Source organism: Onthophagus taurus, chromosome 3 (genome assembly GCF_036711975.1).
Source record: "Onthophagus taurus isolate NC chromosome 3, IU_Otau_3.0, whole genome shotgun sequence".
NCBI lineage: Eukaryota > Metazoa > Arthropoda > Insecta > Coleoptera > Scarabaeidae > Onthophagus > Onthophagus taurus.
In genome coordinates this window covers 24,162,895-24,188,657 of record NC_091968.1, presented here as the reverse complement: position 1 = coordinate 24,188,657, position 25,763 = coordinate 24,162,895, and the positions used below count along the sequence as shown (strand labels likewise).

General features: G+C 30.1%; 1 protein-coding gene across 1 annotated transcript; it reads right to left on the bottom strand.

The window, feature by feature from the left end:
* Positions 1-1,256: 1,256 nt before the first annotated feature.
* Positions 1,257-20,391, bottom strand: LOC111418256 (ubiquitin-conjugating enzyme E2 eff). Its single transcript, XM_023050758.2, has 5 exons — positions 19,798-20,391; positions 19,240-19,303; positions 19,150-19,181; positions 18,900-19,083; positions 1,257-2,844 (listed from the first exon to the last, which is right to left on the bottom strand). Exons 1-5 carry the CDS (start codon positions 19,819-19,821, stop codon positions 2,705-2,707), a joined length of 444 nt encoding a protein of 147 aa, XP_022906526.1. The 5' UTR covers positions 19,822-20,391; the 3' UTR covers positions 1,257-2,704.
* Between the last annotated feature and the right edge of the window lie 5,372 nt (positions 20,392-25,763).

The following is a 25,763-nucleotide window of genomic DNA, read 5'->3' as shown; positions in this document are numbered from 1 at the left end:
AAGAAAGATAAGATATTGTTGGAGAAAACATACATAACGTTGGCAGAAGACTAGATACTGCTTTCTGAAGACTAGATACTTCCGACAGGTCTAAATACTGCGTCTGGAACACTAAATACTGCGTTCTAAAGACTAAAATTGCTTTGTGGAGACTAAATACTGCTTTCTGAAGACTAGATACTGCTAACAGGTCTAAATACTGCAAAAGAAAGATAAAATATTTTGGAGAAAACATACATAACTTTGGCAGAAGACTAGATACTGCTTCTAGAAGACTAAATACTGCTTTCTGAAGACTAGATACTTCCGACAGGTTTAAATACAGCATCTGGAACACTAAATGCTGCGTTCTAAAGACTAAAATTACTTTGTGGAGACTAAATACTGCTTTCTGAAGACTAGCTACTGCTAACAGATCTAAATACTGCAAAAGAAAGAAAATATTTTGGAGAAAACATACATAACTTTGGCAGAAGACTAGATACTGCTTCTAGAAGACTAAATACTGCTTTCTGAAGACTAGATACTGCTTTCTAAAGACTAGATACTGCTGACAGGTCTAAATACAGCGTCTGGAACACTAAGTGCTGCTTTCTAAAGACTAAAATTGCTTTGGGGAGACTAAATACTGCTTTCTGAAGACTAGATACTGCTGACAGGTCTAAATACTGCAAAAGAAAGATGAAGAAAACATTAAAAAGGCGCCGGCGCCCCCTTTTAGGCTTCTCAAAACCATCTCTAGCGATTTCTTGCACTGCTAGGTGTTTTTCACTCCCTCATAGAACCTCGTCCAAGAATCCAAGATTTCAATTTACACGGTTTTGTGCATAATCTATCTCCTATATAAATCTGGTGATGAGTGTATTCTTGAATATAAAAATGATTTAATTAATTAATAACAATTAATATAAAGGGGATTAAAACAACATAATTTTAGATCATAGTTTTTAATAGATTGAAATATGAGAAAAAATAAATTACAACATGTTCTAAATAAGTGTCACACCAGCGTTTATTTATTTCATTTAATCAATTTATTTTTTTTTTTTTATTAAAAAAGATTTTCTCCTCGCACGGCCGCTCGTCGCCTTTTCGCAAAAATTCCTAGAGTATAAGTGAAAATAATATTTCCCACAGGCAAACTTTTAAAAAACGTCGACGTTTCAAACACATTCTTACAATTTTCCTTTGTTCAATGTTATTATTAATTCAATTAAAAGGGACCCCGGAACGAGTTGAAATAAAAACGAAAAAAATTAAATAATAAAACATTGACGCTTTGCCAATTTTAATGTATTTTTTTCTTTTTAGTCTCGTACACACTGTATTTATAAAAATTACAACTGTTATTTATTATTTATTTTATTAGAAAAAAAAAATATTAAAGATTATTATTAAAATTGATAATAATTATTTACTTAGATTAAACAAAACAAAAAAAAAAAACGCGAAGAGGGTTTTTGTTATTAAAAAAAGACTAGACATTGAGAATTTTAAAATAAAAACCTACAGAGGTCGTTTTTAGCACTGAAAATTTATTCTAAGTTTTTCGAAAGTTAACATTTTTTTTCAATAAATACTAAGTACCTTAAACGGAAAATAAAAAGGACGTTTATGTTAATATTATTTAAATTTATGAATTTGCAATAATTAATGTTTAAATCTTTTATTAAAAATAACCCCAATAATAATTATTCTCCAACAAATTAATTTTACAAATTTTTAATAAAAGAAAAAACACCAAAAAAAACAAGCTATACAGTTTCATTTCATTTTAATCAGCATTTTTACCATTTAAAATAATAATAATTTTTGAGATCCTCTCTTACAAAAAAGAAAAGTAAATAAAACGTGCTGGAAACGACGTGTGTGTATAGAAAAGACAGCGACAGCCTCGGAAACAGTTTAAAATAAATTGCATGCGCATTAATTTTTTTTAGTACACAAAAATCTATTACGCATGCACAACAAACTTGTTTCTTGTTGCTAGAACTCATAACACCACAACAAAACCTACTTCTTCGCTTAATGTTCACCTTGAATTCAATTTATCTAACTTTTAAACATAATTATTTTTAATAATAATAATATGGGGGGGGAAATTGGGAGGAAAAAACGTCCGGGGACCCTAAAAAAAAAATAAAACAATTTTTATTTTAAATCGGTTTTTTGACATCCAAATTTCTGTCTTGTTGAGTTATTTTTCTTTGTTGCAAGCGTTACAACCACAAAACTGTTATTTTTATTATCCTTTAAATCTGTATTTAAATAAAAATACGAATTATCCTACAAATATTATTACATGATATTAATATAAATTGTTTGAAATATTTTTTTGTTTATTTTATTATTTTTTTTTTATTCGCGTGTTCTTTTTTAATCCGCCGATCATCATCGATCCTTAAATTAATTCATCATCCATTGTTATTATTTTTTTCAAATTATTATTTAAGGTGGGTAGAGCGTTCGAAACGTAACTTATTTTTATATTTTATTTTTTATTATTATTTTTTAATTATTTGTGGGATGGAAAAATGTCTTAACGTTTTGTATTTTTTGTTTGCTTTTTTTTGCAGATTTGCGGTCGGTCGGTCGGGTTCGGTTTGCTGTTGTTGTTTTATTTTATAGATGACAATGGAGTTGTTGTTGTTGTTTTTTCAAAAAACTAATGTGTAAAGTGAACGTTTTGTGGGGGGCCGAGGCATCACATGGCGTACTTGCGAGTCCACTCACGCGCTAACTCATTGTACTTTTCCCGGTCCGTCTTGTATATCCTAGCAATCTCCGGCACCAGAGGATCATCTGGATTTGGATCGCACAGGAGAGAGCAAATTGATAATAGTACTGAAATCAAAAAAAAATGTATTTATTTAACAATTAATTAACGCACGGCTTAAATAGATACACCTATACTTAATGAAATATTAATAGGAAATAGAACAACTTCTTTGGTATGTCTTTTCTTTAATAACTATATAGTTTCACTTTTTCTTACAGTCGTAATAACAACAATAAAAACAAATTTATTCTGGCACGCCAGGTTTTGGTACAAACCTTATCGAAAAAAAATTAATTAACATACAGTGTGTTAATTAATTATCGTACCCGACGTCATCATTGCAAGTATGCAACCAATATCACAGTATTGGTATTGCAATAAGCGATTTGCGGTGTAAATTAGGTACGTAAATTATAAGGAACTGTATGCTATCTTAAAATGTTTATGCTGTTCTTCGATACTTTCTGATATCAATGTCCAACAATAATCAGGCAACATTTCACTGTTATCCTGATAACGTTTTTCAATAACAGAAACGTCTTGATGAAATCTCTCACCGTGTTCATCACTGACGTCGCCGAGATTCGCGAGAAAGAAATCTAGTTGGGAATGTAAAAAAAGTTTTTAAGGCTTACGTTACAGCCCAGTTCATGATAACTTCTAAGAAGTTCATTAACAATTGCTATGTAATTGTCAGATTTTGTTTCCTAGAAAATTTTGGGTCAGAGAAAAAATTTCCGTAAGGTACAAAAAAATGTTTATAGAAGGATGTCAAAATAATTGTATTAAAACTATACAAAGAAGTTATTATGTGTATTGAAAATATAAAATATATAAACATGATGTTTTTATAAAATAATATTCTGTAAAGGGGTTTTCAACCATATTGGTGTTTTATGTTTGAAAAATAAAACTGTATTTAATACTCCAATATATTATTTATTGTTGACTCCACCGGTTTTGGCTTAAGCCATCATCAGGAGTCTTGTCAAATATAGGTTAGGAATTTCATTCGGTATTAAATTTGAAGATTTATGTTGTTTTCCAACTTTAAACGGGTTCGTATATTTTATGTTAACTAATTTGTAATTAAATGTCTGAATAAGAATATATACTAATAAAACAACTATACCAGAAAAGTCGGAAAGTAGCGGCCAGAGAATCACGCCAATGCAACGAAAGAAAATCTCTTCAGTTTTACCTCTAGTTCCGTATGTTATAAATCACCCTGTATACACACAGTGTGTTAATTAATTATCATACCCGACGTCACCATTGCAAGTATGCAACCACGTACGCAAATCACGTATTGCAATACCAGTACTATGATATTGGTTGCATACTTGTAATGATAATGTCGGGTGCGATAATTAATTAACACAGTGTATATTATGGTGATGGATACAGGCCATCAAAGTTAGGAAATTTTAACACATTTTTGTCAATATCTTAAACACTATTTTAGATAATGCGTTGAAATTTGGTACAGTATAAACTAATATCACGTAAATAGGGAGGGTGAAGGATATGTACAGGAAGACGATGGCCAAGGTTAAAGTGGCGGAAGAGTTAAGTGAGGTATTCTGGACGACAAAGTGATTGAGACAGGGGTGCCCGCTTAGTCCCACACTATTTAGAATATATACAGCGGACTTTGAAAAGAGACTTGTGAAGGGGCAAATGGGTGGAGTGGTGCTAGGCGGAACAAAGGTGCAGCCTTGGCGTATGCGGACGATTTGGAAAGATATTTTAAGGAGAAGGGGTTGGAGGTAAACGTCCAGAAAACAAAGATAATGAAGTTCTGCAAAGGGGGGAGAAGAATGAAGGAGGAATGGAGGTAGCAAGAAAGAGAAATAGAGCAAGTGAAAGAGTACAAGAGCACATCTGGGATATGGGTTCGCGAAAAGTAATAAGGTGACACGTGAGGGCGATGGCAAAAAGAGCGAACAGGGTGATAGGACAGTGATAGTGATAGGACATGTTTAATGTCTTGGTATTATGGTGCCTGGTAGTTGATGACTTGATGAACACCCTAACTAAAAACGGATTTAAGATACAAGGGTATGCTGATGACCTGGTAATCACAATCCGAGGTAAATATGATTCAATCATAACTCAGCTAATGCAGAAAGCCCTACTACTCACCAGTACTTGGTGCAGAAGCAATGGGCTCAGCATCAATCCCAATAAAATCTAAATAGTCCCTTTCACTCGGAGAAGGAAGCTACAAATAGAAGCACCCTCCATTGAAAGCAGAACTATTAACCTCAAAACAGAAACTAAATACCTAGGGGTAATACTTGACAGTAAACTAAACTGGAACTCACACTTAGATAAGGTGAGGAAAAAGGCCATCATGGCAAACCAGATCTGCCGCAGGCTCCTAGGAAGGAACTGGGGTCTCAAACCACGAATGACTCATTGGGCCTACGTAGCAATAATCAGACCCATCAAAAATAGCCACATCAAATTGCCCCTCAGCTCGGACTTAACAATTTTCCAAGCAGAAGTTCTTGCTATAAACTTCTGCACCGCTTTGAACCTACAGAAGGGACAAAAAGGTGCATCCATGAACATTTTCACAGACAGTCGGGCCGCCTTAAAGGCAATTCAGGCCTACACGCACTGATCAGAGAGTGCACCAACAACCTGAGAGAACTCGCTAGGGGCAATGATGTTACCCTATGGTGGGTTCCAGGTCACAGCAACATTGAGGGCAATGAGAAGACCGACAAGCTGGCCTAAGAGGCAGCAAATACGCCCTTCATTGGACCCCAACCTGGATGTGGACTACAAAAAAGCCACCTAAAACAAACAATCAATAACTGGGAGGCTTCAAAGCTGGAAAGAACTTCCAGGTCACAGACAAGCGAAGAGTATGATAACTCCGTCGCAAAACAAAACCAAAGAGTTTTTATGCCTCAGCAAAGGGGATCTAAGAACGCTCTCAGGCTACCTGACCGGCCATGTGCCCCTAAAATACCACCTCTTCCACATTGGACAAGCTGAGGATCAAACTTGTCGACTATGCAATGACGAGTCAGAAACTGCTGAACATATACTGTGCAATTGCGTCGCCAGAGGCCGTCTAAGGCACAACGTCTTCGGTAAAACTCCCCTGTTACCTACCGACATAAAGGTTCAAGACCTCAGGACAATACTAAAGTTCATTAAGGACCTACATTTGCCCTAAACCTTTGGAGGGCTAAAATTACAATAGATGTTATAGGTCGCGGTAACGAGAGGGGCCGCCCTCCTCAGCCCGGCAGCAATAATAATAATAATAAATAATAATGTCTTGGTAAGGAGCACAATGATGTACAGAGCAGAAGTATGGGGAAGGAGAGAACAAGGGTTGCTGGAGGATATACAAACTCGGTATTGGAGTTGGGTACTAGGGTTGGCAAGGGAGACTCCACGGTATGTAGTGAGGGAGAAGGTTAAGATGGATGCAGTAAGGGTGGAGGCTGGGAGAACAGCAGTGAGGGATGAGGAAATGATAGAAACAAGACCGATTTGCAGAATCCTATGAGATTGCTGGAGGGAAATTAAGGAGAGGAGACTGATCTATGGGCAAAGAGACAGGGAAGAATATTATAGAAGCTGGGATCGAAAACAGAAGAGCGGAAAGAGATGAAATCTGGAGAGAACTGAGAGATATGGACAGGGACACACAGAGGTAGGAAAGAAAGTCACAGATACGAGAATGAAAGGTATGGGGAGATAGTGACAGAGGAACTACCAAAGTATTTGTTGACGTAGAGGGTTGATGAAAGGAAGAGATTGGTGGCCAGATTCCGCTGTGGCAATGAGGAGAGGGGAATAGGTACTGGGCAGACGGTGTGGAGTGGATTGGGAGACACTGGAACACAATAAGAACATAATAATATCCTAGCATCAGATGTTATTCTCTCCCTTGCTGCTGAAACCTCAGCCGCGTCAATCGCTTCCTGAATGTGGATAAGCTCAGAGTTCGCATATCATTTGGCAATTTACTATAAGGTTTGTAAATGTGATAGCTGAAGCTTCTTTCAAATAGAGACGATCGATGTTTTGATGGACATATAGGATTATTTAATCTCGTAACATATGAGTTTGAACTTAATTTTGTATACAGATATTCAGACTTACATGAGATTATAATTTTATGGAAGAAACATAATAATAAGAAGCAAATAAGAATAAACATTTTTGATGTAATAGCCAATTTGCGATCAGTATCTAAACGTATTATGCATTCTTAACCCTAAGCATTTGGATTCCTGGACTAAATTGATTATTTCACCATTCATTTGTATATTTAACACAGGTCTGCTACTAGCCCTGGCATTACCGAAACACATACAAGGATTTACTTGGGTTGACTCTCAATTGATAGTTAGCTGCCAGGCGATACATTCTATTTAAGTCACTATTTATTTTTGCTTCAGCACCATGATAATCAATACTTGGGAACGAAAAATATAACTGTAAATCGTCAGCATATTAATTTGGCAATTATGACACCTGTGGTAATCCTCACATCTCCTATCCTATACATCCGCATCCTATCCCAGTAAGATAATATATTCAAGCTATACAAAAAATATGCCCTCTTTTTATTTCTTATTGCTGTGATAGTACAATTACGCGTTGACTTATAATAACTCCAATTGACCTGTGTATTGTCATGTTTAAATTATGCTTTAGCCTGGTCACGCAACCGTATTAATAGTTTTACATTATCAGTTAACCAGGGAGCAGTAGGTTTTGTAAATCTGCATTTCTTTAATGGTGCATAAAAATTGTTTTAGTTTTGGAACAGATAACAACGACTCCTTTATAGCCTCCTGTAATTTTCTTTTAAATATGTCGCGATCAGATGGAAATGGAGGACTAGAGGACTCTAGTTGTGATACAATGATTACTTCTGCGTCTGACGATGAGCAGGATGGTTTTTGTAGATCTTCAAGTAGTAGTGCTTCTTGTTATATAGCTACAAATGAGACTTGTTTGCTGAATGAAACAATGCGCTTCGTTAGGCATACTTTAGTTATGCGTTGCAGTATCTCATTTTTTTCTTGATGTCCACTTTGCAGGTACTGCTGTATTTGTAATGTATCTGTAGTTCTTTGCAAGATTTGAAGTTTTAATGCATTTGGCAAATCCTAAGCAATTAAACTTTCTTATTCAGACAGTGTATCTACCATGAACTTTAGTGATACCTTAGCAATGAAAAGATTAGAATCTCTTTGGCATAACGAATCTACTGTCACTTTTACAGACGCCAAACTGCTAATAAGTGCGAATAATAAGTTCATTTCATCTCCTGAAAATTTTATATCGCATTCTACATCAATTAACGCTTTTTGAATGCAATGTCGTAACAAATTTTGGTCAAAGTCAACCCTAGAAATAACTCTGAACTGATGTTCTATGATAACACCATCCATATACCCTCTTCTACTTCATCATCAGAATCGTTGTATTCTTATTCAACCATATCTTCATCATTTCTACCTTCTCCTTTCGCTTCCCCATTTTTACAGTTTCATTTATACTTTTGGTTTTAAATAAAACATCTGTTATGGCTAAATTTGTACCATGACCCAAGCATAACTGATGTTCAGCAACTATTAGTTTTCTTAATTTTATTATAACCGCTGCACCACCAGTGGTGATGCTAAATATGTCTTCATTCATTTTTAAACCAAAAGTTGTCAATTTTTCTGCTGGTACTGAACTAATAATGTATCGACGGTTACGAACTGAAGTCCACTCGTCGAATGTTATGCTGAATTGAGTACCTTTTGACTTTAAACTACATACTTCAGAAGTTATTTTATCTTTAATTTTCTCAAAGTGGAGTCATTCGGTATTGTGGTTGAAGTTTTTGGAATATCTGCAAATCCTCTCGTAAACCTTCTCTAATGTCTTGAGAGGTAATAAAGATATGAAATGGCAAGCCATCTTGAGCAGTCATACGGGCCAGTACCTTTGAAAGTTCATCATTATTCTTGCTTTTGAAATAGCTGGTAATCAGTTTTGGTTTCTTGGAAGTAATTTGACTATCAGTATCGCTGGAGTTCATGAATTGTTTTTAAATGGATATAAAGACCACTACTAGTTGATCAACCAGTACACTTTATTTCCCTCGAACATTTTTTACATTTAGCAATCTGTCCATTGAGCTCTATTAGGAACTCTATTGTGATGGACAAATCGTTTTTTATCCATAACCAGCTAATTAAAATAATAAAATATTATTTATTGTAACTTTACTTATTTTATGAGTTGTAAACTAAATTGTTGTTAATTGTGCTTTCTAGCGTTTAACAAATCCTAACTGGAATAAATAGAGATAAATTAATACCGAAATACCGGTATTTAAGTATGAATACCAGTTTTAAATACTGCAGCAATTTTGCCTGAGATCCCGGGTATTTTTGAAAGTGTTTCAAAGTTGCCAAATAATAGAAAAAAGTGACTGGTCTGTGTCAAAATGGTTCTAATCTTGAAGAAACATCTTGAGGATACTTGATAAAGAAAAAATAAGTTGAAATTATTAAATGGGATGTTGTCCATAAACTCCAAAAAATCATAAAGTGGGAATAAATGATTACTTTGGTTCAAAATTATTCTAAATGATTAAAAATATATCTGTGATACTTAAATAAGACGATTAAATTGAAAAGAATATTTGTATGGCTTTCAAAGTTGCCAAAAAAATAGAAAAAAGTGACTGGTGTGTGTCAAAATTGTTTTAATCAATAAGAGACATCAAGAAGATACTTTATAAGAACAAAATAAGTTAAAATAACTAAATGGGTTGCTGCCCATAAACTTGAAAGAATTAAAAAAATGGGAATATAATTATTATTAAACCCGAAACATTCTAGTTCTAGTGTTAATGCTAGCTTCAACTATTATTCAGCGCTAGATTGTTGTATATTTGTATTAAACTAAAAGTAGATCTAACATTAATCTTAGAATCATTCGGATTTATCCATCTTGAGAGACATTCACGACAAAACCGAATGTTTCTAGTTCTAATGTAAATTCTAATTTTAGTTCAACTAATAATCTTATCTAAAAAGTTATCGCGGTTTTAAACAAACAATAAAACTCAAATATAAATTCATATTATTTGCCTTTTCTTCATCATTGTTAACGTTTTTTTGCAACCACGTTTTTTATCTAAATTTATCAAATTCACATTGTTTAATAAACTAAAAAAACAAGACTAACACATTTAATTTTCGACTCCTTTAAAAATAAACCCAAGGAATGAGGTCGAAGTAGTCTCTTGGCTTTGATTTTGCGGCCTTGGCATTGATACCTAAATACTTTTACTCGCAAATTTCATTCAAAATAAACCTATTAATAATATTAATATTACATCAATCAATAAAATATTTTTTACGACTTAATTTAACCCCTTAAATAATAAATAAAACACGCTACACATCAATCGATACTAAATACAAAATCAATAATAATAAGGCTTCAAATCCTTAAACTTACTTTAACGTAAATGTCAAAGGTTTAAACTTGGAGAATTAATTTTAAACAAACCTATTTTTTTTTTTAAGGAATATCGTTAAAATAAGCAGTTGTTTGTATCGTTTTTTTTTGTTATTGATTGAGCAATTATGACCCACTTTAACCTCGACACGAGTATCTACTCATCAAAAATTTACTTATAAATTTAAAAAAATGTATCTATATCGGTTTTTATAAATGAAATTTTTAAATTTAACTTGAAAAATCTCTAATCTAATTGATAACAAGCAATTAGAATCTCCAATGTTAGATATTTTAACAGTATTCAAAAAATTGATTCCTTTTAATGACGTAAAAAAATTATTTGTTGCTACTCTTCGCCATTAACCTTGTGATTTCTTATCTTGGTATTTTTGCTGTGTAAAAATGTACGTTATAATAGCACGATTTCTAAGTCTGCAAAAGTAGGAAGGTATCAATGTTGTGTTATAATGTATAAATGAAGGCTTCAGAAAGTTATGCCCCAAAGGTTTTTCGAAATAAGAAATAGAACTTGAGCAATGAAAAATTTAAATAGAGATTCTTTGTCATAATAGATAAACCATCTCATCTCTTACAAATCTATTCACTTATTATATGTGCCATCTCTTTACCATAATCTTCTTATCCTTCATATTTCTTCTTTTTTAAATGATACAAGAATTCTTTTAATGGTGATTTTAAGTTTTTCTTACTTTAAGTTCTTTTGTACACATTTTGAGCCATTTAGATCTTAATTTTAGCTATTACAGCATTAATTTCTTCAATTCTTCCTTTTAAATCAATGTTTTCCAAATAAATAATCGATTTAATTACAAACGTAGTAAATATTTAATAATTTTTGATTAAAGATGTATTAAAGTTTACTTAATTTAAATCTTTCGTGACTCATAATGTATTGTTTTTAAAGTGCATACTCGTCATAACTTAATTTTAACGAAAACTATGAGTCGTTATTACAAATAAATTCCTTAGATTACTTTTTAAACGAAATTCATTCGAAATTAATGTACTTAAACGCATAAAAAAGAAATTTAGTAAATAATTAATAGTCAGTGCCAAAAGATTTTTGCAAGATTTCTAAAATAGAATCGTATATAAGAGTTAATTTATTTATCATAGTTGTAATTATTTTATTTGAACGCATTTGTAAATAATAAACACTTAAATTCAATAAAATAAGAATATAAATTAATAATTCTTCAAAATTGTTCCATTGCAATCTTAATAAAAATAATCGTACAGCGGGGATTCCCCCATGTCTTTGTGAACCTTACCTAACCTATCAGTAATTGTTTATCACATAAACAAATGTTATACCACCCCCAAAAACGGAAATAGGGGTGGAAAAGTTAGAAAAATTGTCATAAAATTGCTTGGTAAAAGTGCTTATACTATTAAGTACATAATTAAAAAGTTTATAGATACCAGAAATATTGAAAATACACCACATATGGGCCAAAATTGCTAACTCCCCAAGATGAACGAAGGATTAAAGAACAAGTTATCGCAAATCAAGTTAATAACTGCACAATTTCACGTATAAAAAAATAATAAAGAAAATATCCAATATTTTTTGGCTCAAATTTATACATACAGTTGGTTTTTAAATGAAATAATTAAGAATAACACTATTACTGACGATTATTTAAGAATGAAGCGTAAAATTTCAAGTCAATCTAGGTTGGATACAAAAATTAAAAAGATTATTAAAAATTGAAGAAGAAAAACTTTCCGCAAATTATTCAGCTGTTCTTGGGTTCATTAAAGATAAATCAAGATAAATCTTCTAAATTTACATCCTCAACAAACTTATAATGCCGATGAGACATGATTAGTTTATAAGAATTTAAACCATAAAACATTGGTGATGAAAAATGAAAAAAAGAGTTACTTCCACTATTAATTATTGTAATATTTATGTTGCTTTTCGTATTATATACTATGTATCAGTTTAAATAAATGATAAAGTTTGTAGCTTAATAAAAGATAGTATTTTGAATTGTAATATTTTAATAAACTCAATAAAAATGAAACAGAAGCCTTTTTTTATGTTATACGTGCATTTAACGTCAATAAATAGCACCTTGTATTTAAAGATAACAATCAATTCGATAAAAGCAACTTTTATTACAAATAAAATCAGGGTTGTTGCAATTATTGAATTTTTACCGCTTTTTTCTTTTATTTGCACTCCCCAACATCTCTTGTGCACATTTTGCGCCATTTAGATCTTCATTTTTGTCAATAAAAAAATATTACTATGTTGTATATTTTGATTGAACTAAAACTAGAACTAACACTAGACCTAGAAAGTTTCAGGTTTAGCTGTGCGTCTAGTGTTAGTTCTAGTTTAACTATTTTCTAGTTTTATGTTGTGACTAACACAACATAAGAAATTTGTTACCAACCTAGGGAATTAAAACTGAAGAATTTTCAGAGTTACGCGATTTTAACACTATTATAGATAATAAATGAAAACGCGTGTGAAGTTGACCATAGATTTCATAAAAAACTTTCCTAACCATTTCTCTTATTCCGGGAAAATCGTTTTTCTTCAAACAATCGCAAATTTTGGACTGTTCGGGGTTTCTAATCGATCTAATTAAACTCTAATTAAAAAAACTAAACGTGCAACGCGCGCACGACAGCCTGCAAAAGAATTTGAAGAATTTTGTTAAAGAAAAGTTAAAACAGACCTGCCAAAGAAATTGTCTTATATTAATGAAATTCCTAATGCACAAAAAGGAAAAAAAAGAGAAGTAGAAAATATTATGAACGGGTTTTTTACTAAAAACAATTAGCAAATTCCAAAAATATTTTTTAGTAGCAAATGTTGAAGATCAGCAAGTTTTATTTTTTGATCCAATGACTACTGAAACTAGATATGCACAAACTTATTATAAACAATTGTCCAATTGATTGTTGGATTGAAAAAATGGTTAGGATAATTTTCTTTTTGGATCTGAAGCAAGAGGCGACCAGGAATACGATGCCGTTGAAATTAGACCGATTAGAAACCCTGAACAGACCAAACTTTGCAAAATTCTGCATTTCTAACATTATTATAGATAATAAGTTACAGCCTGAAGACGATGGAATGAAATAATTTAGACTAAAAGCATTCATAATAAACCTAAAAATGATAATCCATAAAAGATTTGTCCCTGTCATTAGTTATTATCAACCTAGGAACTAAAACTGAAGAATTTTCAGAGTTTCGCTATTTTAACACTATTATAGATAATAAATAAAAGACTGAAAATGATGGAGTAAAATGGTTTAGATAAAAAACATTAATAATCAACTCATAAATTATAATCCATAAACGATTTGTCCTTAGCATTGATTGTTACCAACCTAAGAAACAAAAACTGACGTATTATCAAAATTTTGCATTTCTAACATGATTATAGGTAATAACTTACGGCCTGAAGACGATGGAGCGAAATAATTTAGACTAAAAGCATTCATAATAAACCTAAAAACTATAATCCATAAGAGATTTCTCCCTGTTATTAGTTATTATCAACCTAGGAACTAAAACTGAAGAATTTTCAGAGTTTCGAGATTTTAACACTATACAAAGAATACAAAGAATTTAAAAATAAAATATATAACGATTAAACTAAAAAGAAATAATGTAGAAAATAATAATAAAAGATATGAAGAATATATAAAAACAAATATATAAAAAAGAAAAAGAAAACAGCGCGCTCAATATGGATTAGTTCGACTGACGCTGTTCTTCCACTAACCCATTAGACATACAATCAAAGAATAACACGAGAGTACACCACCTAATTCAAGCAAATATTAAAGTTAATAATCAAATACCGCAAAACAAACAAGAAAAACACAAAACTATACCTCATCGCTCCCACTCCATTACTACAAACTCTCTGGACCCTGCATTAGTGTTATTTTTATTTCCCTTTTAAACCGCCCCACTGAAGAGCACACTTTTACAATCAACTCTTTAAATAATTTATAAATTTGGTAGGTAACGCTGTTTTTAAAAAATTCTGTTCTGTGTCAAGGCGGTGTTAGCATTTCCTAACAAATAAGATAATAAATGAAAGACTGAAAGTGATGGAGTAAAATGATTTAGATAAAAAACATTATTAATCAACTCATAAATTATAATCCATAAAAAATTGTCCTTATCATTGATTGTAACCAACCTAAGAAACAAAAACTGACGAATTATCAAAATTTTGCATTTCTAACATTATTATACGTAATAAGTTACGGCCTAAAAACGATGGAGTGAAATAATTTAGACTAAAAGCATTTATAATAAACCTAAAAATTATAATCCATAAGAGATTTGTTCCAGTCATTAGTTATTACCAACCTAGGGAACTAAAACTGAAGAATTTTCAGAGTTTCGCCATTTTAACACTATTATAGATAATAAATTAAAGACTGAAAGTGGTGGAGTGAAATGGTTTAGATAAAAAACATTAATAATCAACCCATAAATTATAATCCATCAAAAATTGTCCTTATCATTTTGATTGTTACCAACCTAAGAAATAAAAACTGATGAATTTTCAGAATTTTGAATTTCTAACTTAATAATTTTCTCGAATTTTAGTAGTAAAAAATAGAGTATAAAAGTGTATGAAGCACTAGCTATGAAGCAGTGTAACATTTGGAACTGTATGATTACTTTTGTGAGGTTGCAATGGAACAACGTTGAAGAATTATTAATTTATTTCGCTATTTTCTTGAGTTTTTTTCTTATAAATCTGTCTAAAATGAATAATTATAACTATTTAGAACAAAAAAAAACTTATTTACGATCTTATTTTAGAAATCATGCAAAAACCCTTGGTATATCTATTATAACTTTTGGGGCTGACTGTAAATCTATTAAATTATTAATTATTTATCAATTATGACTTTAATTATAAAGGAGGTTATATAGATTGTGCTAAATTTTCTTAAAACTTAGTTTTTTTACTAATTGAAAGAAAGTATACAAAAAAATTTCAAATTTGACCGTTGAGGTTAGGTTATTTCATGTGTCAAATTGTTTACTACAAGATAAATCTATTAAATTAGTAATTATTCATCAATTATGACTTTAATTGTAAAGGAGGTAACACGAATTGTGTTATTTTTTTCTTAAATTTGTATAAATTAAAGAAAAATATACAAAAAATTTCAAATCCTAAATTTGACATTTGAGGTTATGTTATTTTCCGTGTTAAATTGTTTACTAACAAGATAAATCTATTAAATTATTAATTATTTATCAATTATGACTTTAATCATAAAGGAGATTATACAGATTGTGTTTTGTTCTTAAATTTTTACAAATTAGAAGAAAATATGCAAAAAAATCAAATTCTAAATTTGACATTTGGTTATTTCATGTGTTAAATTGTTTACTACAAGATAAATCTATTAAATTATTAATTATTTATCAATTATGACTTTAATCATAAAGGATATTATACCGATTGTTAAATTTTCTTAAAACTTAGGTTTTTTTACTAATTAAAAGAAAGTATATAAAAAAATTTCAAATTTGACAGTTGAGGTTAGGTTATTTCCTGTGTCAAATTGTTTACTATTATCTTATAGTATCTATTAAATTATTAATTATGACTTTAATTATTACAAAGGAGATTTTATGAATTGTGTTAAATTTTCTAAAATTTTTACAAATTAAAAGAAAATACACAAAAAGTTTTAAATTCTTAATTTGACATTTGTGGTTTAGTTATTTCTTGTGTCAAATTGTTTACTACAAGATAAATCTATTAAATTATTAATTATTTATCAATTATGACTTTAATCATAAAAGAAATTATAAGGATTGTGTTATTTTTTCTTAAATTTGTATAAATTAAAGGAAAGTATACAAAAAATTTCAAATTCTAAATTTGACATTTGATGTTAGGTTATTTCTTGTGTCAAATTGTTTACTATAAGATAAATCTATTAAATTATTAATTACTTATTTATCAATTATGACTTTAATTATAGATGAGATTACACCATTTTTAAAAAGTAAAAGAAAATATACAAAAAGTTTCAAATTCTAAATTTGACATTTGATGTTAGGTTATTTCTTGTGTCAAATTATTTATTATTATAAGATAAATCTATTAAATTATTTATCAATTATGACTTTAATCATAAAGGAGATTATAAGAATTGCATTATTTTTTTCTTAAATTTGTATAAATTAAAGGAAAGTATACAAAAAATTTCAAATCCTAAATTTGACATTTGAGGTTATATTATTTTCCGTGTTAAATTGTTTACTACAAGATAAATTTATTAAATTATTTATCAATTATGACGTTAATTATAAAGGAGATTATACAGATTGTGTATTTGTTCTTAAATTTTTACAAATTAGAAGAAAATATGCAAAAAAATCAAATTCTAAATTTGACATTTGGTTATTTCATGTGTTAAATTGTTTACTACAAGATAAATCTATTAAATTATTAATTATTTATCAATTATGACTTTAATTATAAAGGAAATTATAGAGTTTGTTATTTTTTGCTTCAATTTTTATAAATTAAAGTATACAAAAAGTTTCAAATTCTAAATTTGACATTAGAGGTTAGGTTATTTCTTGTGTCAAATTGTTTACTACAAGATAAATCTATTAAATTATTAATTATTTATCAATTATGACTTTAATCATAAAGGATATTATACCGATTGTTAAATTTTCTTAAAACTTAGGTTTTTTTACTAATTAAAAGAAAGTATACAAAAAAATTTCAAATTTGACAGTTGAGGTTAGGTTATTTCCTGTGTCAAATTGTTTACTATTATCTTATAGTATCTATTAAATTATTAATTATGACTTTAATTATTACAAAGGAGATTTTATGAATTTTGTTAAATTTTCAAAAATTTTTACAAATTAAAAGATAATACACAAAAAGTTTTAAATTCTTAATTTGACATTTGTGGTTTAGTTATTTCTTGTGTCAAATTGTTTACTACAAGATAAATCTATTAAATTATTAATTATTTATCAATTATGACTTTAATCATAAAAGAAATTATAAGGATTGTGTTATTTTTTCTTAAATTTGTATAAATTAAAGGAAAGTATACAAAAAATTTCAAATTCTAAATTTGACATTTGATGTTAGGTTATTTCTTGTGTCAAATTGTTTACTACAAGATAAATCTATTAAATTATTTATCAATTATGACTTTAATTATAGATGAGATTACACCATTTTTTAAAAGTAAAAGAAAATATACAAAAAGTTTCAAATTCTAAATTTGACATTTGATGTTAGGTTATTTCTTGTGTCAAATTATTTATTATTATAAGATAAATCTATTAAATTATTTATCAATTATGACTTTAATCATAAAGGAGATTATAAGAATTGCATTATTTTTTTCTTAAATTTGTATAAATTAAAGGAAAGTATACAAAAAATTTCAAATCCTAAATTTGACATTTGAGGTTATATTATTTTCCGTGTTAAATTGTTTACTACAAGATAAATTTATTAAATTATTTATCAATTATGACGTTAATTATAAAGGAGATTATACAGATTGTGTATTTGTTCTTAAATTTTTACAAATTAGAAGAAAATATGCAAAAAAATCAAATTCTAAATTTGACATTTGGTTATTTCATGTGTTAAATTGTTTACTACAAGATAAATCTATTAAATTATTAATTATTTATCAATTATGACTTTAATTATAAAGGAAATTATAGAGTTTGTTATTTTTTGCTTCAATTTTTATAAATTAAAGTATACAAAAAGTTTCAAATTCTAAATTTGAAACTTGAGGTTAGGTTATTTCCCGTGTTAAATTGTTTACTACAAGATAAATCTATTAAATTATTAATTATTCATCAATTATGACTTTAATCATAAAGGAGATTATCCAGATTGTGTTATTTGTTCTTAAATTTTTACAAATTAGAAGAAAATATGCAAAAAAATAAAATTCTAAATTTGACATGTGAGGTTAGGTTATTTCTTGTGTCAAATTGTTTACTACAAGATAAATCTATTAAATTATTAATTATTCATCAATTATGACTTTAATCATAAAGGAGATTATACAGATTGTGTTATTTGTTCTTAAATTTTTACAAATTAAAAGAAAATATGCAAAAAAAATCAAATTCTAAATTTGACATTTGAGGTTGGGTTATTTCATGTGTTAAATTGTTTACTACAACATAAATCTATTAAATTATTTATCAATTATGACTTTAAATATAAAGGAGATTGTTATTTTTTGCTTCAATTTTTATAAATTAAAGTATACAAAAAATTTCAAATGGTAAATTTGACATTTGAGGTTATTTCTTGTGTCAAATTATTTATTATAAGATAAATCTATTAAATTATTAATTATTTGTCAATTATGACTTTAATTATAAAGGAGATTATAAGGATTGTGTTATTTCTTCTTAAATTTGTATAAATTAAAAGAAAATGTGTAAAAAATTTGACTTTTGAGGTTATGTTACTCTCAATAATAGCTTATTACAATAAATGTATCTAAAAAAATGATAAATAATGTAATCAAATAAGAAATTAAGAAAAGTTATATAAAATAAATTGTAATTTCTCACCTTTTGAAATTGTAAGAGCAGGAGACCACTGAGACCGTAAAATATCAAGACAAATGCTACCATTACTGTTTATATTTGGATGGTAAATTCTAGTTGTAAACGCCACTTTCGGTGGTTTGAATGGGTAATCTGTCGGAAAGTGTATGGTTAAGAAAAACACACCTCCTTGGTACGGACTGTCAGGCTGAAAAAGAAGTTAGAGAAGGATTGATGAAAATTGGAGATTTTTTGAAATCAATTTTATACTTACAGGTCCCATTATTGTGGCTTGCCAATGAAAAACTATTTAAGAAGTAATGTAGATATTAATAAGTAAAAAAATGTGTTGTTATAAACTTACGATCATCTCCAACCGGACCTGCCGAACACTGTGCTGGAGGATCTCTACCGAGATCTTGTAATTCCTAACCAAAAAAAAAAAGCAAAAAAATTATTAAATAGAAAGGTTAAAAATAAAAATAAATTTAGGAGTAAAGAAAAGAATGTAAGGTAAAGGTTAATAATAGAATTCCAAGCGGGGTTTAGGTTAGAAACGTGGTTGATTGAGTTTAAAAATACACGAGGGGGGCGAAGAGTGAATTAAAAAAAAAAAAATTGTTCGATTACGTTGTTAAAATGACTACCGGATATTCTTTTCTCCGTAGACACGCGATAACGGTATAAATCGGGGAAAAAAATGCTATGACACGTCGTGAAAAAAACTCGTCGAGGGTTATCCTTGAGAAGTATCGTGTGTGTGTCATCTCGTCCAAGGAAAAATCCTTCTACGAAAAGGGCGTTCAACCCAAAATTAATAATTTGGTGACGTTTATCAATCCGCAAAAAAAAAATTCTTTTTTCTAATTAATTTTATCTTATTATCCTCACCCTTTCGTGAATCGATCCGATTTGAACTCACCTTATTAATTCGCTTTAAAGCCATTTAATCGTGAGTTTGCGGCCAAAACTTGTATGGTAGTCGAAAAAATGGGGACACAAGGAGGACAGGACAATGAAACGCCGCACGAGCGAAGGACCTTTGATAGGGGATCGCAAAGATGGCCTCCTCGGAGAACACCAGCGAACACAACGTTGTTCAAAAGAAGTACTACAAAACAGATTGGTCGGCAAATGAGTTAACTCGAATGGTAGTCTGCGGTTAAACGCGACCACGATTTTTCAAGCCCTAGAACGTGTCTTCGCGCCCCAGAACGGCCCCAAAACGCGGACAAACTGTTCTAGAATTATTTGACTGATCACTTCCGTGCCGGACACCTCTCTACCCACAAAAACGTTTCCTTCACTACCGACCGACTATTACGCCACTACGCGACAGGGCGCGCCACTATTTTTAATAACGTTTCAATGGACATCGCATAGATCGCGTTATTTACGCGATTATTTTTTAATTTTTTATTCAATTTTTACCCAAATTAATTATTTTAAAATAAATTTTTTCGTTTATTTTAAACTCATCGAAGTTTTTAGTTTTTTGACGTAATCGTAATCAATTTGTTTGACGTTTCTACAGATACAATATCTTGATTGAGAAATTAATTTATTTACATAAAAAAAAGTTATTATTATTTATTTATTAAATAAATTTCATTATTTATACACATTAATTCATTTAAACGCGATTTATTAATTAAAATAACAATTTTAGCACGAAATTTCATTTATCACCGTGAAGTTAGCTAATTAAAAAATTTAATTTTAACTTAAAATTTGACAATTCATATTTTTGAGGTTAGTACAGTAAAGTGAACCATTTAACCGAAGTTCGGATTGTGATTTATATTTATTTATTTACAGGATGTATCAAAAAAATGTACTCACACTTCGAATGACGAGAAAAACATTATTTATGAACGTAGAGTGAAGCCATTCCATGCTTCGAATATAGAAGATAAATGTAATTATTAAAGAATCATGTTCGCAATCAATTCATTGGAAATATCGTGATATTGTCTTTCAATGCATGGATTATTCTTGGTTTGGTGCGATAAACTTTGTCGTGGAGATATCCGCGCAAAAAGAAGTCTATGGGTGTGAGGTCTGGGGAACGCGCAGGATATGCCCTTCGTCCAATCCATGTGTCTGGAAAAGCTTGCTGAAAGGAAATCTCATCGTCCTATGATGCCCAATGGTTTACTGGCTACTCCTGGTAAGTTTACATGATGTTCTAGTGTTACAATTTTGTGTGGAAACCCTGCCCCATTCACAGAATTGAGCTCTTCTGTGAAGATCGTCTTCGTTGAGTGCATAGATTACTGTTGGAATGTAGCATTTCCATGATGCGATAGACGCTATCTTTTGAGACGTGAATGATGGAGTGTTTCCTGCACCTGTTCTTCTTTTCCAAAGCTCGTGGATGTCCGTGATCATCCAGAACGTTTCTTATTGACGTTCTGGGTGGTTCCATCTGCTTCAAATTTGTCTCTGATGCGAGCAATGGTTTTGCGAATCATCTTTGCATTTCAATGGCGTCTTCAGTTTTAAAATAACATTTCAGGACAAACTTCCTATGTTTCAAACTAAGTTGATTTCCTGCCATGCTGTGATTAATTAATTATATCTGTAATACAAAAAATGCAGAGTATGTTAGCGACAATTAAAGTGTACATTGAGACAAGTCACGACGGTATGTGCAAAAACAAAATTAATCCTATCTGGATACAAAACTGAGTATGGCGCTTCGAATAACACGTCTAAAATTGTTAGGCGTGAGAGCAAGTATGTCCAACCTAAGGCGATCTACTGCTCTTTCCATCCTGGGTCAAACTGTTGGTGCGCAAAATAAGAAGTCATATCATAACCGACGAGCAGGAACATGTAAGTCAATTTTTGAGAGAACATATCGGGAGTCGCAATAACCAACCTGAACAGGAAGTGACCATCACTACAATATCTACACTGCTAACGCGTGGACAGATGATAGATTTGGCAGGCAAATAAATAATCTGTATAAGGATGATGCAATCGATAGGAAAGGTATTTCAGATACCTAATCTGAACTGTCTCTATTCTATTAACATAAATATCATAGTGAGGATCCCAAACATAAAATACCATTTACAAAGACATAGGCAATGCGTTATTAAAAGACTCGGACGAACTAAACGAATTCCAGCATCCTATTAGCTCTAGCTACAACTTCATCAACGTGTTGATCAAAAAGTAATCATAAAATCTGTTTAGGTCGGTTTGAATGGTAATGCAATTCGAGAGATTACTAACTGGAGAAAAAATTTTGAGGTCATCAGCATACATGAGATATCTGGAGTTAATAACTGATTTAGCTATATCTCCTTGAACATGAACAAGCAGCATACAGAGCAAGCAAACAAACGAATGATAACATACATGTAATCTGAAATATCATTGAAAGGAAAATAAAAACGGGCAATGAATTATACCTAATATTCTTGGACCTAAAGGCAGCTTTTGGCACGGTTAACCGTAGTATTGTATGGAAATGGCTAGAACAATTAATGGTGCTACAAAAACTAACAAAAATAATAGAAAACCTGTACAAGAAAATAAATCGTATAGTACAAATGAAGGAAGCATCAAAAGCTTTTGACATGAGCATTATTAATGGACAAAAAATTGAATAAAAAATACAAAAACAAGAACAAATAAATATCAAACAGTAATAGGCAATAAAAGTTTGGAACTAGTAAAAATAGATAATTTACTCTATGCTATATCGTCAGCATAGTGCTGATACCAGAAAAGTTGGCAAAAAAGTTGATTTTGAAATATGGACAGAAGAAATTGAAAAGGTGGGCCTAGAATTGAAGGACAATAAAATACTGAATTGACATAAAAATACATAACCCGAAAGAAATATATATTGGAACAAAAAATAGAAGAAGTATCATCATATAAGTACTTGGGCAATATAATATTACAAGATGGAAGGATAGATTTAGACATAAATGCAAGATCAAAGAAAACAAACAACGTATATCATACTCTAACCAGAACAATTTTTGGGAAAAGGGAGCTAGATAAAAAAATAAAATTGAAAGTGTACAACTCGATGGTAATCCCAATATTAATATATGCCAGTGGGTCATAGACACTCCAAGATAAACAGGAAAATAAGGAAGTTTTTACGGAAAAGACGAAGCGGGATACGATAAGTAGTGAGGAAATAAGACTGGGAGTGGGTCAAGATGAGATAATCAGCAAAATAGAGAGAAAGCAACTAAACTGGTACGCCCACATAATTAGAATGGAAAACAAATACCTTTTTTGAAACAAAGAATAAGGATAAGAGAAAGAGGGGAAGACCTAGGAAGAAGTGTGAGAAAAGAAGTTGGGAAGAAGAGAGGGAAGACTCTAGCAGATATAAGGAAATTGGTTAGGAACCGGAGCCATATAGGATTATAGCGCTAGTTAGCATAACATATTACTATGTTACATATGTTTATTGCACTAAAACTAGAACTAACACAAGACCTAGAACTAGAATCATTCTGATTTAACCGTCTTGAGAGACTTGCGGCTAAATTCGAATGTTTCTAGTTCTCGGTCTAGTGTTAGTTCTAGTGGCAGTGGTAGATAGTCAACTTCTTTTTATTATTATATTCGTAATCTTCATAAAATAACCTTTAAAGTGAGTCCAAACATGACGCATTTCTCTCAAAAAACCAAAAAGTTGGAACATTCAACTATTAATTTTGACATATTTGTCAATTTCATAAAAAATCCTTTAAAATGAGTCCAAACTCGACATATTTAACTTTGATATTAATGGAGATACAATCACTTCCGGTTTGAAACGTCAACGTCAATTTTGACTTATTTGTCATCTTCATTAAAAAAGCTTTAAAATGAGTCCAAAGATGACACACTTATCTCAAAAAATGAAAAAGTTAGAATAAAAAACATTAATCCCGAAGTTAGCAACAATGAAGATAGCAATTTAATTTTTAAATATTAATACCAACCTTAATTTTTGATTTATTTTATTATATTTTTGTTTTTATGGCAAATATTAAGACATTTTATAAAAATTAAAAATATGTCAAAATGACAATGACGTTTCAAACCGGAAGTTGCTTATATCTCGAGTAATATTGGAATTAAACGTATCATGTTTGGACTCATTTTAAAGTATTTTTCACGACGATTACAAATATGTCAAAATTGACGTTGACATTCTTAACCGGAAGTTGACCATAAATTCATTAATATTGAAGATAAATATGTCGTGTTTGTACTCATTTTAACGGATTTTTAATGAAGATTACAAATATGTCAAAATTGAGGTTGACATTTTAAATCTGAAGTTAGTTATCATCATAGAAAAATTTATATATATTATGTATATAGAAGGTCATCTTCCCACTATTTTTCGGTACAAGCGATCCCAAGGGGATTGTGAGGGAACTAATTAGGTTAAAGCGCGAAATTTAAATATAGGTATTTCTATACCGATTTATACCATTACTTTATTTTGAAGAGGTCAAGTGCATTTTCCAAATAAATAAGAAAAAATATGAATTTAAAGTTTTTCCAAGATAATATTCATAATTCTTAACGTATATTGCTCTCATTGGCAAAAAGCGCCAATTTATCTATTGGATAACTTATCAAGAGGTGGTAAAAGTGGCCCTAACTTATTTAAATACTTAACTAAAGGATATAAAACACTAAGCCAAAAGAACGTAAGGAAGAAAATTTGCTTATACAACGGGGTTATCACCAATTATCACACTAAACGACAAAACAAAAATGTGACGTTTGCTTTCACCTCTGAGTTTGACGTTATACATAAATTTTTCTAATGTTACAAACGCTTTGTTTGTGTAGATAATGCAGATTGCTGCAAATTCAGTTTACAGCGTCATCCAGTGGATTGTGAGGGTACTAAATCTCGGTCTACATTTTTATAGTAGTAAGATTGCACACCATGGTTATCATATAATAGACAGATGGACAACTTTATATGAATATTAACCTTTAAAATGTGTCCAAACATAATGTATTTATCTCAAAAAACAAAAAAAATAAAAAACATTAACCTTGTATGTTTTTAGTTCTAGGTCTAGTGTTGGTTCTAGTTTTACACTAGCACTATCACTAGAACTAACACAAGACCTAGAACTGTTAAGATACTACTATGTTGTATATTTTTATTGCACAAAAACTAGAACTAACACTAGACCTAGAAATATTCGTGTTTAGCCGTGCGCCTAAAAATAATTTTGATGTTTTTTGAAAGAATTTCGACGCGCGGCTAAGAAAAAACTTTTAGGTGTTAATGTCAACTTTAATTTTATTATTATATTTGTAATTTGTATAAAATAACCTTTAAAATGAGTCCAAACATGACGCACTTATGTCAAAAAACAAAAAAGTTAGAACAAAAAAACATTAAACCCGAAGTTAGCAACAATGAAGATAGCAATTTAATTTTTAAATATTAATACCAACCTTACTTTTAGAATTTTTTTTTTATATTTTTGTTTTTGTGACAAATTTTAAGACATTTTTTAAAATTAAGAATATATCAAAATGACGTTGACATTTCAAGCCGGAAGTTGCTTATATCTCGAATATTATTGGAATTAAACGTATCATGTTTGGGCTCATTTTAAAGGATTTTTCACGACGATTACAAATATGTCAAAATTGAGGTTGGCAACATCTCAAATTTTGCTAGTGTAATTTTTGCTTAAAACTGACCAATAGCAACCCGTTTTTTTGGCGCTTCAATTTAAAAACACTCCTCCGAATTAAAAAAAAAATAGAGTATAGCAAGTGCTGAAACTCTTTTAAATTTTATTTTATTGAATATATAGACATTTTAAAAATTCTTACTTTAATAACAAATTAACCAGAAAAGGACCCCGACTTTTTTAAAAAATA

Bases quoted from the DNA above. Each gene is read 5' to 3' on its own strand.
- LOC111418256 (XM_023050758.2), bottom strand. From the start codon at position 19,821: ATGGCTTTAAAGCGAATTAATAAG. The intron at 19,304-19,797 runs GTGAGTTCAAAT...TTTTTTGGTTAG, and splicing joins CTTTAAAGCGAATTAATAAG to GAATTACAAGATCTCGGTAG. The intron at 19,084-19,149 runs GTAAGTATAAAA...CTTCTTTTTCAG, and splicing joins AAGCCACAATAATGGGACCT to CCTGACAGTCCGTACCAAGG.